This window comes from Branchiostoma lanceolatum, chromosome 4 (assembly GCF_035083965.1).
Source record: "Branchiostoma lanceolatum isolate klBraLanc5 chromosome 4, klBraLanc5.hap2, whole genome shotgun sequence".
In the NCBI taxonomy this organism is placed as follows: Eukaryota; Metazoa; Chordata; class Leptocardii; order Amphioxiformes; family Branchiostomatidae; genus Branchiostoma; species Branchiostoma lanceolatum.
In genome coordinates this window covers 25,707,086-25,723,484 of record NC_089725.1, presented here as the reverse complement: position 1 = coordinate 25,723,484, position 16,399 = coordinate 25,707,086, and the positions used below count along the sequence as shown (strand labels likewise).

At 42.0% G+C, this 16,399-nt stretch overlaps 1 protein-coding gene across 3 annotated transcripts in view; it reads left to right on the top strand.

Moving 5' to 3' along the window:
• Positions 1-3,600: 3,600 nt before the first annotated feature.
• Positions 3,601-16,399, top strand: part of LOC136433662 (fermitin family homolog 2-like) — a 33,039-nt gene continuing 20,240 nt past the window's right edge. Inside the window, exon 1 of one of the 3 annotated variants that reach the window (XM_066426086.1) lies at positions 3,601-4,325. In XM_066426086.1, the coding sequence (XP_066282183.1) occupies positions 4,184-4,325 (142 nt within the window). In that variant the 5' untranslated portion in view covers positions 3,601-4,183. Of the gene's footprint in view, positions 4,326-7,323; positions 7,361-16,399 lie in introns of those variants that run through there. The other 2 variants (XM_066426085.1, XM_066426087.1) reach the window with 2 other exon arrangements.

The window sequence follows — 16,399 nt, the reverse complement described above, 5'->3', positions numbered from 1 at the left end:
AAGTCTGGTCTCTGTGGATTTCATTTGTAGTCATAGGCATAGTTTGGAGCAAAGTATTAGCCACAGGGAATTGTATACAGGGCATTATGATCGTTATGTCACCCCGGAATGTGCACAAACATTGAATCAAACCAATGTGGTTAAATAAAGATAATCGCCACACTTTCCAGTTTTACTTATACTTATTTATTTGATCATATAGACAACCTCGACTTGACCTAACCATGTCTATATGTCTATCCGTCCTACGTTCTTGTATGTTTACCCGTATACTGCACACGTATTTGACCGCTGGCGGCAACGGGGTTTGTATTTGCCTGCTCTGTCGGATTGTCGCTATCGCTACACGCTTCTTCGTGCCCTATTTCGCTAAAATTGTCCTCAAAATCGCTGGATTTCAAAGTCACTCCACTCAAAATCGTCATCTCCTGGGAGGGTCATCTTGTGAAAACAGACTGTGAACAATAGCCCAAGCCAGCGCGGGTGATGCAAATTGGGGGTAATTAGCACCTTGACGCGAAGTTGTTGAAACGCACTCTCCTGAAAGAAGGCAAATTGTGTCCTTTCTCCTTGTATATTTAACCTCCTTGGTTAGTGCATATAATGTCCTTGGTTAGTGCCGTTGTTGCAATTTACCCTGACGCTATAATCACCCTGGTTACACCGTTAGTCTCTTTCAACTCCTGTCAAGCTAGGCGCGCGTGTCCCGCAGACGAAAGGAGAATGAGGGGTGGAGATGTTTCAGTTGTATTTTGAAGACTTCTGAAGATTATGAAGGCTACGAATGTAGGCTTGGTAACCATTGTAAAATCATGCACAGTATTCATTAAAGAATAGCCCGTTATTTGGCCAGTTTAAGCTCAGTCCCAGAGGGAAGCTTGCGCAGATTCTCTGTATATCCTACTTGTCAGTGTACATTCTGAGCATGGTTAGAAACAGCGCAAGGTTTGAATCCTTTGCTTTCACCACTCTTGAACCTCTAGCACTACCAGAGGATTTTACTCCCACTGTAATTATTGATCTGTGCTTCTAGACAGCTAGACGCGTACACTTTAACTTTTTACTTTTAATCAATAGATCCTTTCAGTAACCTGCAGCTGTGTTCCGAAGTTGACTGTGTGGGTGGATATAACTAAGCATGAGTCGACTTATCTATCGGATCTAGCAAAGGGCACGAAGAGGACCCATAGTCCATACAACAAATGCCGAGAACACATTATGTGCGTAAAACAAAAAAACAACACACGTAAATGCCTGTAGGTTACGTCATTTACTACGAATGCATGTTGCCGGACACACAAACAACACACCAGGTGACGATTGTTTACCTTCCGTTCCACCTGAGCTGACGAAAACACCCACTTGCTGCACTGACGCCCTCATCACCTCTTTCTCTCTACGATCGGTCTCATAAAGCTACTACTTACTAGTTCGTGATGTTACCAGGGTAGACTCGCGGAAAATACATTAACACTCACAGGTGTCCAAAAGGCCTCAAGTGTGTGTTTCTCTCTTTTGAACGGAGTTCTTTAAGTTTAACTTAAGCAGAACACTACGGTAACGTTAACGTTACAATTCCACGTATTTCTGCTGCTATTGTGTGATTTTCCTTCTCTTAGTTCAGCGATTAATCAAAACCCACTTTGCGTCTATCGTAACCAAGCCTTGGTTGTCACCATCATAACTGGGGTTTGAAGAAAGTTGCCTTGAACGTGAGATTACTTGTGAAGTTATGCACATTCCACTACGCGCTGTGACAGCCTATTCACTGTTAAGTTTCGAGGCTATGTGCTGCTGGTACGTCCGTTATATTTCGGTCATTGTTTTGAAAACATTTTCACAGAGCGGTTTCAATCTGATGTGGTCAAGCAGTGCAGTTTCCTATGTGATCATCTAAATTGGATATGGCTACATATGGTTATCATCCTAGTGAATGATGCACCGGTGACTTGTCAGAAAAACTTCCGACACAATTTGACTGTCATAATGAAGACACGGGTGAGTAATTTGCTTCGCCACCGCAAAACCGCATCTGTTGTTGTTACGTCATTTATGTTGTTATACCCTCGGGCTATGTTGCTGTGCGTTGTTTAACATGATAACAGAACTGTTGATAGAGAACCTGTCGTTAAAAATACCTGTAGTTCAGCCACTCGCAATTCTCAGTATACTTAAAGTATGTAACTATTGCAAGAGTGTTCATGTGACATAAAGTACAATGTAGAACCTAACGAATCACGGAGTTCGGCGAACCCCTCGACGATATCCGATGTTTCCTTACGTAATTACCGTTTCCCGGCCTCACGGTGATGACTATTATAAATAGTCTGTCGCATTTTGAATTTGATTTGTCATCCGTTATGATACTTGGATGAGTATCAAAAGAAAATAAGAGTCTTGATCCCCAAAAGCGGACTATATGGTTTCAGTCTTCGAAACGTGTAGTGATATCAAACGTACAAACAAACAAATAAATAAACAAGCAAACAAAGGAAGAATTTGAATACCGTATAAAACGATCACAAAGACGTAAAAAGACAATCCGAAGCCATACCGTATGATCTACTAACTTAGCATTTAAAAGGATGGCCTACAAGAGGGGGACGGGTCGAAAACGATGGTTTGTCAAACCTATCAACTGTTGAAAAGCAGTACAATCCTGATTGTTAGCTCCTGGGATAGCCCATTTGTACTGTGACTCATTTCCCCGTTGTTTACATTGTTGGTGAGACAAAGATACGGTGGAACGGGAAGTTACCGGGGCACTGACGCACAATCAAAACGCCGTGTAAATCAGACAATGCGCAACTATAGACCGGAAATGACCAATATATTCCCGCCAATACAACTCGGGTTTCCAGGATACGGATAAATTTCAGATTTCGCGGGTCTTCACGAGGAGAAAGAATCTCGGCCCGCTATTGGCTCTCGGGTGACCCGACCCCGACCTGGGCCAATCAGCGAAGTCGGAACGTGGCACTGTCCTGTAGTCTCGTCCAGGCTTTCTCAAGTTTCTGGGAAATAGGCACCAAGCTGGGCGGGAATGAAAAAGCCCAATAAATAACTGCATAGAAACAACAACATCAAATACAACTGACTCAATGCTGAATGGAACCGACTGCTACACTGACTTTCAGGTGAAGTTCTACATAGGATGAATGGTAAACCTTACATTCTATTCCACAAAAAAAAAGTTGAATATAAAATATATTATAAATTGAGTTGCGTTTACGATATCTAAACCCTGTGAAGGAGAATGAGTGATGCAGAATTTTAGCTTCTGATAAGATTTTTCTTGTGATTTTATTTTATTCATGTAGATGACGATCAAACTCCCATGTTGAGATTGACTGAGAAGTTCGTGAAAAAAAACATTGACTGACTCACATCATCCATTGGTAACGTTAAAGAGGAAAACAATACACAATATCTTAATGATCTTTGATGCAGTTTAGAGTTGCTTCTATTTCCTTTTCTGTTGGTTTCATTTCTGTTCTCAGTTGTTTGTGTCAATAATGAATATATGATGAGGTTGAACCCGCGACCCCGGCAGGCGCCCAATCACGCGGCTGGAGCGAGGCTTGGGAGGTCCCGCCCGCCCGCCAGCCCTGGAACGCCATATAAGGAGATGTTGTGAGAGTGGCAGGAACTTCGGTGTTGCTGTTTTTGGCTGCGGCGAAATTCCCGGCTTCGTCCCCTCCCTCTTCTTCGGCTGGTCGTGTCGTCGACTTCCGAGGCCTCTCATCGTGCGTCCAAGGACGCCCACGGGGATATAAAGCCGATGTTGCCGCAACGGAACTGGCTCGAGTGACTCAGATCCAGAGGTGGGCCTATCCCGTGGACACACTGCCCCATTTTGGACATTTCTGCGAAGTTGGTGGTAGGGTGACCCCTCCACTCCGAGACCTAATTTTGGACGTAAGGACGATTCCTACCGAAGTTGAATATAGCCCGTGTGTCGACTGAGGTTGTCGGGGAGTAAGCCGTTTTCTCTGGGACACGGGAAGAGCCGGAATTTGAGGGATATTTGAGTCGCGCTCTCCCGGGACAGAGACTGATCTCACGTCTGACGCCAGTAGAACCGTTTGTGTGTTTGCCAATTTGAACTCGGACCCCGAGAGGTGGGAGGGCAACTTACTTGCGGCCGCATACAGAATATTTCCGCACACAGAAACCTTTCAAGATGATGCACGAAGGGCGCGTGGTCGGGGACGGGTCGTGGGAGCTGAACGTGCTGGTGACGGACCTGAAGGCCGAGAGAAAACTGCGTGTGGACGGCGACATGTCCATAGGAAACGTCATGATCAAGCTGGTGGAGTCGCTCGGTAAGTACAGCCAGCATGGCGGTACGGTAGAACCGCTGCAACCCTAGCTGCACTGCGGAGGGGAAAGATAAATACTTGGTAGGGGCGTCACAGCGATGCAGCCCCCGGCACCGCGGGTGTTTATACTTGACGAGATAGATGTCAGTCCGGGCACGGTGCCGGGAGAAAAATCCTCCGCCCGGCACGTCCGAGGCCGATGGGGGCGACCCGGGCTCCTCTGACCCGTAGCCGACAGCGTGTGTTTTGATGTAGTAGGCAGCTCGGTTGTAGGACAATACCAAGTAGAATCTTGTTGTTTCTCTATGCTTGAGTTATTCGGGTGTATGTCGCGCCCGATGGGACACTAGGACCCCTCCCCCTCTAGCCTTGCACAGATTCCGTCATCACAGAAAACAGATGTTCATAATTACACACACACACACACACACACACACACACACACACAGACACACACACACACACAGACACCAAGGTCAGCAACTACAAAAAAATCCCAAGCCACCCTGTGTTCATCACAATGTCAGGGTCACACAGCATCTGGTATTATCTGTTTTTAACTTCCACAGGATGGATGTGTGCGAGTCTGCCTTTTATTCAGTGGAACTTGTCAGGAAATGACTAGTGATAATTAGTTGATTAAGTACATCTCTAGAATATGGGAATGTCTTTAAAATGTCAGGATATTGAGACCTATGATGTCCCCTGAGATAGAACTTGCCTTTGCATGGCTGTCATATGATCTCAGTACTTCCTGCTTGCCTGGTCATTCCAACAGCTAAGGCACAAAATGGCAAATGCAGCATTTTCTTGCTCACCTCAGTGTTGTTGATATAGAGCTAGTATTCCTGAAACTGTTAGTAGTAACATTATTTGTGTAAATTATAACAGATACTTTCTGTCTGTAGAAACCATCGGTATTGTGTAGTTTTTCACAATCCGTTTAGGGGTCAGTTTTGTCGTTTGTAAAAACACAACACAACATAATGGGAGTGATAAGTAATATGTGTCCCCTAGTTTTAAAGGAATATCCATTTCATTCAGACATTTGTCATCACAACAGCAGCTTCTATGACAGATCAATATGTAGAAGTGATGATGTGCCCAGCCCCCTGGTAGAAGCCTATGCACAGATGGGATTTCACTCAGCCCCATTGGGAGGCAAGGGCAAGAGTTCCAGCTGATCACAGGGCTTAGGACAAGAGCAGATGTAAAGCGTTTTCTACAAACCAATCAAAAACATCTTTCTTCCATCTGTGCTGTGGTACAGGGCCCGCAGGTCATGGCATCTGACTGACTTTACCGTGATACATTGGCCCTATCCTGGCTGTACAGGTGTTGACATCGGTGACATGCTGTCAAGTTTCACTTTTGTCAATGCACAGTTTCCTGTAAAACTGCAGACAACAAGGACAAGAACAGCATGTTTCGTATTTTCATAAGTTGTGTCCTCTCCACCAGTGATAACATCAGTCTGTAGCTACTGGAAGGTCCCAGCTGTTTTCAATCACTCTGGTTCTTAGTGTTTGTTATGTCCTGTGGGCATCTGCAGGTACAGATTGAAATCCTCTGCTCAAAATTCTTATGTTATCTTTAAAAATGGACGCTTTATTTTGGCTCTGGCACTTTGGAATATAGTCAAGAAATTCCAGTAAGTTTTGTTACTAGCAGTGTTGTATAGATGATGATATTGATAGCTGGTTTTATGTCTAAAAGCAAATGTCTCGTAACTTGTATTCATTACAGTCACATTTAGAATTTGTTTTCTTTTGGTCGCTATAAATTCTTACTTTATGTGAGTTTTACTTTTAGATTTTTGTTTCGTTTAATGGGCCTCTTCATCTGGATGACATACGTTCAGATTTAAAGGAAGATGAACGTTTTGGAAAATGAACATGGGTTTCTTGGTAAATGTCAATATAGACTATTTCCTGCTTTTACATTGAGCTCATACTATTTGTGTGCAGTCAGCCTTTTTCCTAACTGGTACACATGTGTTCTGTGTATACATATATGTGACCTCAGCAGTCGTGAGTCACTGCTAGCCTAGCTACAGCAACCTTATTAGGGACAAATGCGTAAATGATCAATTATGCCTTGTCACCATCCTACATTCTCAGCTGTATTACAAGTTCATTGCCAAGGGGTCTGGTTGAAACGGTATTGACGGCTCTCCATAGCTTCAGCCTGTCCATTTGAACCATTGAGAACTGTTCTGGTGCCCTAATGGCTGACAGGTGTATGGCTTGAGTGGCTTGTCATGGTCAATTTACAGGAGATTCAAGTGCAAATAAGGGAGGGATATCCTTTTGTGTGTAATGAATAATTGCACTGAGGGTAGGTAATCTCAGTCCTTGAATGAGTAGAGTTAAAACTTCACCAGGCCAGACAGAAAATGGCTTACATACTGATGTTTTGTTTTCTGGGTGTAATTAGGCTATGGTGATTTGAAATGGTTCTAATTAGCTTGACTTCATGCCCCATGAATCAGATTGTCTGCATGATATATGTCTGTGGTAAAAACTGTAGAAACTTGCTTTGTGATTTGTTTGCCTACATTTGGCAATGTTGCTGTGTAATTCTTGGAGATTCATAGATTATTACAATAGTGGGCTATGTATAAGGACACCAGGAAGCGCCCAAGACAAGACTAGTTACTCAGTAGAGTTGGACAGACAGCCCGGTCTTCCAGCCAGACAGATGATGTCATAATGTATGGTCATACATACCACTGAACAGTAAAGTGTGTGGGTGCCCAGAGGGGGGGAATCACGGCGTACATGAGATCACCCACGTGCCTGGTTCTGTCACTGTTTTACCAGTGATCCTCGCCCCTATTGTGTTTGTGGACTGTGTGGTTTTGTGTTTCCGGTCAGAAGGGACTGTGCATAAACTTTAGGTATAAAGATGCCTGCGAAGTACAGGGCTGCTATGTGACTGGAATGCTGATGAATGTGCACTGTGCTACCCCGCTTCCCTGTCAGGCTGGAAATTCCGGTGTTTTTCTCTGCAGGGGATGTGGCTTATCCTGCCTCAGGGTTTGTATGAGCATGTGGAGATCAAAAGATTTTGTAGCCGTAGAAATTATGAACTGATATAAGTTGTGATCACATTTCTTTGTAATTTTCCTGTTCGATAGAAAGCAATCAGTACAATAAATAAGAATTGTATTTTCTTTATCATTTTCTGAGAGTGGTATTATCCATATTATTCAATATCACTACTTGAGCAGTTTAGCCCCTTAATTGAAGCTGATCCACAAACATAATTAGTGATGAATGGGCTCCTTCTTTCTTGGTATCTCCCCTCTCCGAAAGTTCCCATGTAACTTGTAATCCTAGGTTGTCTCTTCTGCCTGCTACAGGGAAGTTCCCACGGTGTTTTCCTTTGAAACTTTTGCCCATCCAAATGTTGAATAGGTATTGAGGTCAACATAGGTCAGGGCGGTGACTAGATTCTGTCAGGTTTCATTGTTAACCTGTCTGTGGTCCTTTACCAGATAGCAACATGTTAACCAATAATGATTTCCAATTGAGGTGAAAGAACAAGATGTTTTGTCTGTGGTTTCGATGTGACACGCAAGGTTGTATATCTTATTTTTAGGGAGAATGATTACGTACCTTCCAGGGTTTTCTACTGTACGTAACAACCATTTAGGTCTTTTGCAGGTTCAACATACCAGATCTCTACCAACATTTTGAAGTATTTAACATCATCCTGTGACTTATAAACTGAGATATATATATTTCAACTGTTGCTGTGTGCCTTGTTGACAGCTACAAATTCTGTTATGACAATTTGTGGTGTTTGACGATGTTTTCCATTCTATGAACTTCGGTAAATTCCATAGGATGTGAGAAATAACTGCAGATGTTTTCACAAAACACGACCTACCACAGTGACCATGACCTCCGGCAGTTCTGATGTCTGATTGGGAGTCCCTAGCAGAAAAAAGATGCAGAAAATAGTCCATTCACTATGATTAGTATGTTTCTAACTTAATAATTACCAATAAAGGCTCAACCTGCTACCTCTCTTCTAGGCTACCAGTATTCTTAAATTTATTTACAAGATGTTCAGTAAGGGTCAGCTGGCACCACAAGGCCAGATTCTTTGGATTTTTTGCCACTCTGTTTAGTGTAGGTACTGGTATGTACAGCTATGGGCAGCTGGAATGGAGGATTCATAGAACAGTTTTTTAGGTAGCAATTCAACAATTCACTTGAGTGACTAGAGTGGTGAAATTTCATTTATTTACGGTTCAGAACTGCATGGTTAACAGACCAAACCCACAGACCAACACAGTAGACTGCATTGTGCATAGTTAGTTACGATGATCAATGACATATAGCCACCCAGGCAGGTTTCATAAAAACATGCGTCCGTGACCCCTCACCATGACCCCCAAGGCTTGTTTCAGTCAACTAAACCTGATTGCCCCCAGGGTTTAGCATTGTCTAGTCTGTAATAACAAGCTGCGCTCCAGAAGACCTTTGTGCGACATTACTAAAAATGGACATTTCAGTTTTTCTTTTAATCTAGGAAAAACGTCAGTCGTGTTACTGATGTGTTACCAGTGGACTTTTGTGTCCAAAATAATGTCAGCATGTACTTCAGAAAGCAATCCTAAACAGTTTAAAGACAACATCATTTAAAGGGCATGTCAACTTAAAGATAGAAATTTTTCGACAGATATGACTAATACAGTATATCAATTATCCTTTGGGACCTTACTTGTTTTCTTGGACTAGTGAACGGCATTGCCAAAGAAACCTTACCAACAACAGTGGGTATACAGTGTACTATTACTAGTATTCCCCTTTCTGGGGTAGCCTGATTATAATCTCCCTTGGAACAGCCATAATATGACTACCTTTCCCTTTCTGAAGTGCCAACAGTAATATCAGGTTGGCTTGACTTTCAGGGTATTGTTGACCGGGTCTATTGTTGTGCGAGTCAATTTTGCTAGTTTGGGTGCTTAACTGGCCTGATTATGCATTAACCAGGTAAGTAGGGCTTTCAGCTCGTTCTCTTGGCAAATGTGTGTCAGCTGCAGTGAAGTAAGCCTTTTGACATTCCTCTCTCAGACTGGTAGATTGGTGGGGTTGATATCCTTGAGGGTTAAATGGTGTACGCCCACACATTGGTGCTTGTGACAAGTTCAAATGGGAAATGCTGACAAAGCAGCTTTGTTAGACCAAACAAACTTGAAACTGTAGGAGACAAGCCACCCAGATCCATTTTGTCAGAGCTGCCTCTTGTGTTTCTTGCTGTACTTGAAAATGTCCAAACCCACATGGTGAAGAAATATGGCAGAGACATGAAATCAAGATATCAAGGTTAGAGCCATGACAGTGAATCTTGATACTGCCCAGTAATATCCTCCACCCACCCAACTACTTCTGCAGATACAACCCGATGTAATCAGATATAATTTTGATTTACAAAGGATTTGTTTTTATTTTAGTCTTTTTCAAAAATGACGTGATGAACCTCTGAACTTCATTCATTCTATAGACGTCCTTTTATTAAAATGTGCCGTCTTGTATATTATGTCTTGTAAAGGATCGGCTACCCTGGCCTCTTCTGATTATGCCAGGGTTTATTGATTGATTTTAGCAGGATGTAATCTCTATGAAGAACCCTAATGGGCAGCTATATTTAATTACTGTGCGCAATGTTTCCATATTATAATTTATATCAGTCCCCATTGAATTAGAATATGCAGGCTATTGATGGAGTAAGTCCTATCCGCCTTTTATTTTTAGGTGTGTCTGTGGGGATTGTTAGATTGAGGCTTGGGCTAAATGTGATTATGAAATTTTTATTTGGTTTTATATAAAAAAAATCTGTCAATATTTATGTTCAATATACTATGTATGATCCAGTCATTATATCAGGTTTTGGGTCACAGTTATACCACAGACCTCTGATGAAAATGAATACCAAGTACTGTTTAATCCGTGGCAAGAAGAACTTCTTTGAGAACCTTAAAGAAGAAGCTTTAATTTTCTAGGCTTGTGTGGGCTGGGCTGTTGTGTATTCTGTTCATTGGGCTGTGCCATGTTTACATCACACCTCAGTGTTAAGTGCTAACGGTAAGTGGGTATCAAAAGTGGAGGCTTGAGTGATTAATCACATAATTAGGCATGGCAAAATTTACACTTGTGTGGCTACAAGTGCAGGCAGGCAGTATGGTTTTGTTGTTTTTTCGTGTTGAGGCATTCTGGTCGCCTTGTCCCCATCCTTGGGCAGGAACATGGGAGCACAAGCAGGACTGAGATTCGTGTTTTTCTCTATACTAGTTTGTCACTTGCAGCAGTGGCAGGAAACATCTGTTGAAGGCTGAAATTTCTTTTTTAGTTGGTGTAGCATATTTTTATTGAACTTTATGGCTGGTAAGTAAAGTACAATTATAATTCATGAAGTTTACTTCATGCTGACAAGTAGATCATGCTAATGTTACTATCAGCTCAATCTTTATGTCAATACATGTTGTAGTTTCAATGACTGATCCCAGTTCGTGCCTACATACACTTTCCCTAGCCTGAGTGCCCCACCCCTTGGTGTGAGGTGGTTTCATGTTAAAAATAGCATAAGTAATTTGGCATTTATTTACTTCTACATGGCTGTGGATATGCCAGTAAACTGGCACAGGAGTTGCATTGTGGATCATGTTCTGGGGACATATTTAGAGTTAAAGATTCTGTAGAGCTTGAACAGTCTCCATTTCAGTATTAGAAAGCTAAATTCTGTAAAAGATGTATCAAAAAGCTGTCATCTGTTAGCTTTATAGTATACCTGTATGATTGAATAGCCAGTGATTGGATAGCCACACATCTTTGTAAGCGGTATAACCAGCCTTTGGTTCAAACCAAGGGCTTTCCAAAGTCCCATGAGTCTCAGTCAGTACTTGGGACAGACCAGTACAAATGACAGTAGCATGAAATTCACAGTTCTACAAGTACAAGAGAGGTCAGGACAGAACCTGGTACGAACTGACTTTCAGATTCATGTTCGATGAGTCACATCACACTGATCACAGACAGTGACTAGAGCATGTTGGTACCTCTTTTACCACTGATGAAGTGAGAACAGTGGCATCTTTGGTATGGCTGCCTTGCTGTATTGTTCAGCATTTTTTCATACATATTTTGCAATGAAAAGTTACCAGTATCATTTTACTTCTATCACAACATCTGCATGCTGAATATGACGCAATGTTAGGCTGCCAAAATGTAATATATATGTAGCCTCTACCAGGTTCCGCGGATGGCTTGAAAAATAGTAGAAATTGGCCAAATAGAGTGAATAGTATGCTAGGGAAGTCGGCTACGGAGAGAGGGTCCCTTAATTAACATACTATTCACTCTATAATCTATTTGGCCAATTTCTACTATTTTTCAAGCCATCCGCGGAGTCTGATAGAGGCTAATATATATGACGTATGTGGAAAAAAATGTATACATTTGTGCCGGACTGATTACCAGTTAGAGTTTTCACATATATTACTGAACTCAGCTATTCAATCTTGCATAAGCAGAATGATGTAGCCAAAATATTTTGTCAGGGCCACATTCTATAATATTGATATGATATCAATATTATAGAATGTGGCCCTGAGAAAATAGATTCAGAAGACTATTGTATCAGCAACTTTGATGCGCTTTGATATGATTGCAGACTGGTAGTAAATGAAGTCCATTTTTCATAAAACTGATTCAATCAGAGCTATGATAGATCAGTTAAGACAACGTTGTAATACAATATGAAGATATTCTGTCTCATGACAGGAAAGTATCACGATTTTTGCAGGAATGTAACTGGGTTATCCTGTCAAGCAAAGCAAACAGCCCCTCCTGCCCAGCCCAGGCTGCCTGTACCAGATGTTTATATGTCTGAAGAGTAGAGAGGGGGAACTGGAAGGGAAGAGATCTGAGGCCTCAGGCTGCGCCAACAAGCCCACATGGTTGGCATAGGTGGGATACCAGGAGGGTCTGTCCCTGCACCGGGGCTAAACATTACAGCAAACAGGGGAAATGGGTCTTAATGAGTGATCTCTGCGTCTCAGAAAGCTTTCCAAGTCTTGTAGGGGAAGGTGGGAAACTGTTAAGAAAATCCAGCTTTGTTTTAAGAAGCTTGTTGTTATGAAACAATTAACAGATAAGGTTACAAGATGACCTCTATTCAGAGAAGACCTGGAAAGGGCTAATGTTTGAGAGAACAGACGAACTTCTGCTGAACTAGTCTATGTTGCTCGGTCACGTTTGTAGTGGCAGTGGGATACAAACCTTTATAGTAAAAGCAGTGATTGTCAGCTGCAGCGGTAATACGGAGAACAGTGGTATGATCCACTGACATTGTTTGCATAGAGAACATGCCTCTAGCTGTGACCAGGGATACTGTGTACGTGCTAACATGGAGCCTTGAGGTGAAAGAAGTATCAACAGAATGATGATGATGTCCTTGTCAGAGTTGTAATAAACAGTGCTGAGTTATTGGGGGGGTTGGATTGACTGTACATGGCCACCAGCGAGACTTGTACATGCAGTGTGTGCTGGACACACCCACTTAAGCAGTCTCAAATTAAACCCTTACAACACAAATACAGGGTGCTTCTTTTGGTATGCCAATATTTGTCTTTGCGGTGGAGCAAATTCTCACAGTTTTATGGCAGTGTTGTAGTGCAGGGGGACATGCTGGGAGACCCCTTTTCTACATGTGTACGCTTTCAAATACCTTCAGCCCTTATTACTGAATTTCTCTGTACAGGAATGTGTAGAGTATACTTGATACTGTTACAGATGGTTTGGTATGGAGCCACAGCCCAGGCTGAAGTGCTTTTTGTCTGTTTAAAATGTAGACATGTTCTTGAACTGAGTTTATGTTTGACCTGTTGCAGTGCAGCTCTCTGAATTGATAGCATGTGTAAAAGGCCTGCTAGTTTCCCCCCCTTCAGTGATATTATCTATCTATCAAGTGTAAATGTATATATTCATCTGGGTAACTGTGGAAACAGCACTTAAATCTCAGGACAACAGCAATCATGGAGAATATAGAATCTAGCCAACGGCCTGGTTGGTTTGATAAGTGGACAGGATATTGCAGAATGCGGGGACCCCCTCTGGTTTGTCGTGATAGCTGCAGCCATCTTAGCATACCATCTCCTGACAGCAGCCTGCATTTCTCAGCATAGGTCCTCTCTGTCCCAGTTGTTTGTTCACTGGAAAGCAAATAGGGTGCCTTTTGGGTTCTCAATCAGCAGCTGACCGTGCTGAACTATTCCTAACACTTTAAGATGCCAACAGTGCATGATTAAGCCGCCACCCCAAACTTTAGCAGATATAGAGGGATGTTTTTGGTACCTAGATAACTGACCATTGACACTTTTGGTGGAAAGGAGCAGTAGAAAAAGAAGAAAAAAGGTTTATGGTCTACAGACCTCGTGGAAATGATTTCTTCAGGGATAGTGCTGTTGAAATTCTGCAGTTGGTGCCAAGAGGAAACGTCCTGTGACTAAGTATATGTAAGCTTGGAGTGCTGCCTTGTGTATTAAGGAATGTGAAACTGGTCACAGGAGATGCTTTTGGAAGTTTCTGGGGTACGGGGTCATAAGTGATGTCAGGTATGACACTTGGCTCCAGCACTTATGTATGGTTTGACAGAGTACCAAATCTTTGGTAAAAAAGTAAAAGGGCAAATTCCAATGTAACAGGCATCAGAGTGGTTAGGTTAGGAAGGTCAATGCCATTGTACATATCTATAATTCAAAATATGATGATGGTGGTATGGTGCAGTATGTTTCTCCACACAAACTACTAAATTTGTTTTGAAGTCAGAGTCAAGTACAGACTTTGGGACCAAGTACAATAGATCACAGTGATTCTTGCAAGCATGAAGTTTCTAACGCCATGACTTGTAAAGTCATGATGATAAATTCTTAGCATAGTGATAAGCCACCAATCTCACTCTTAGGTTATTGGAGAAACATAAGAAAGTTGTTTTCAAAACCTCTTCAGCCTCGGTCATAACCCTCCATCAGCAATAGGAGACCCTACAGGATATCTCTGTTACATAATAAAGGTAATCCCCAGGACAGCACTGTCCTGGATGTGCAAAAACCTTTAGAAATGGAGTCAAGGTATGCGCAGAAGAATCTCAGCCCAGTGTAGCATATATAAACCGAGGGATCAGGTTTTCTTGTCTGTCTGCTGTTGTAGGTTGGCTATTTTTAGCCTGGTCAGTTGATGTCAAATGAGGATACCCTAGAGATTGCTTTGACCAAAATTCAGATGAAATGCAGACTCCTAGGTGTAAAACTAAAAGAACATGAAATAGTTCAACCAGATCATAGATGTTTGGGTTTAGGATCCCTCCAGCTCACATAACAATATAACATTTACCAAAGCTAAAAGAGACCTTAACGTTTGAAATCTGTGATTTAAAGATTTATTACACAGCACAAGGCTTATCACATACAGGTCAGACCATTACCACAAACAGCCAACTGTAATCATAGAGATTCTGTGATCAAGTGCAGCATGTCAACCTGTGCAACTGTCCTGAACTTTGCTCTTCTTGCCAACATTTACTTTCCGTTCCCCCACCCATACCATTAGTCATTACGTCTGTCCTCAGGAACTTTCTGGAAGTTTACAGTGTGACAGTGACTATTTTGGACATACACAGAGAGCGGCCACACCATTTGTAATGGCTGGTAATTAAAAGTCCATTTAGGGAAAGGTTTGAGGTCACCTCCGCTGTTAATGGTCCTTTTAGAGAAAATTGTAAAGTCATTCATCCTGTCACACTCACAGAACCAAGTTCGGGGAAGAAGGAGTCTGTATATACGATGTTCGTCAGCATTGGTGGGGAAACCAATTAAGGTCATAATTACTACTATTAGAAGGCATTAAGATAATTAAAGTCCATTAGGTAAAAAGTTTAACCGACGAGCCCCTATAGTTAAGTTTGTTCCAGCAAGTGTAATCCAATTTGTTCTAATAATTTAACTTTCTGAAGTTGTCACATGTACTTTTAAGTCAAACTTAGTGATGTACCGTACTTTTCCAATACGATTATATGAAATGGTACACTGTCACTGTTAATGTCTTTAAAGTTCAATACTGATAACCCAAGTGTTCTGAAGAAGCTTTTAATGTGATTAAGAGGCGATGGTGGAGTTGACTGTATTGCAAGAGATGGGTATTGCCTAGTTTACATTGCCATCTATGGACAGGGGTTTCAACATAGGTGATTACATGTTAGTAGAATATTGGTCTCCTTCCCCAACACTTCAAGAAAAGTTAAGAGCAGAACTTGAAATTAAGAAGTAATACATACCATGTACTGTAGCTGTTTGTTAGGTTAATAGATAGTAAACTTTGCCAAATGACAAGAGGTGTGACAGTGTTATTAATGGCTTACTCAATACTGTCATCTTTCATCTTTCAAGTTTTCTTACATAGCAGGACATGAGTTAGTACATGTAAAAGCTGAAGATGGCACTTGGTAGGGTGAAGAGTTCATGATGACTGGCAAATGTTTGACAGGAAAGCAGACCAGTTATCTTTCACAGTGGGTCCCGGATCCTCTCTTTTTGCCCTAGTGTTTTTCCACACACTCTGCCTGTTGACGATTCCTCTGAGATGCCTTTCTAAATCTTTGTGCAGGGCTGTTTTGTTTTGTTGCCTTGTTTACTTTTGCACTGGATTGGACTGAAAAAACAACTTAGCGGTCATAAGGAAGCCTTGTTCCTTTACAGCTCTCGTATTAGTGGATTTTTCGTTCAAAATGTACAAAAAAGAAGAAAATGTGCAAAATCGACAGTAGAATTCCTGAATGTTAGCTATCCGCACAGAAGATTTTCAGCAGGGAGATTTGCGATGGAACAAGATACACAAAGAACATGGATTTTGGTTTAGCATTATCTCCCTGGGGATCTGTAAAGTCAGTGTAAGGTCAAAATGGCAGCCTGCTGGCATCTCTATGGGTGGGGGGAGGGCAGAGGTCTAGACAGACTTGCCCTGTGTCCATTTTAGGGTCTGGGGCATTTCTGGTATGGATGCTGTGGTGAT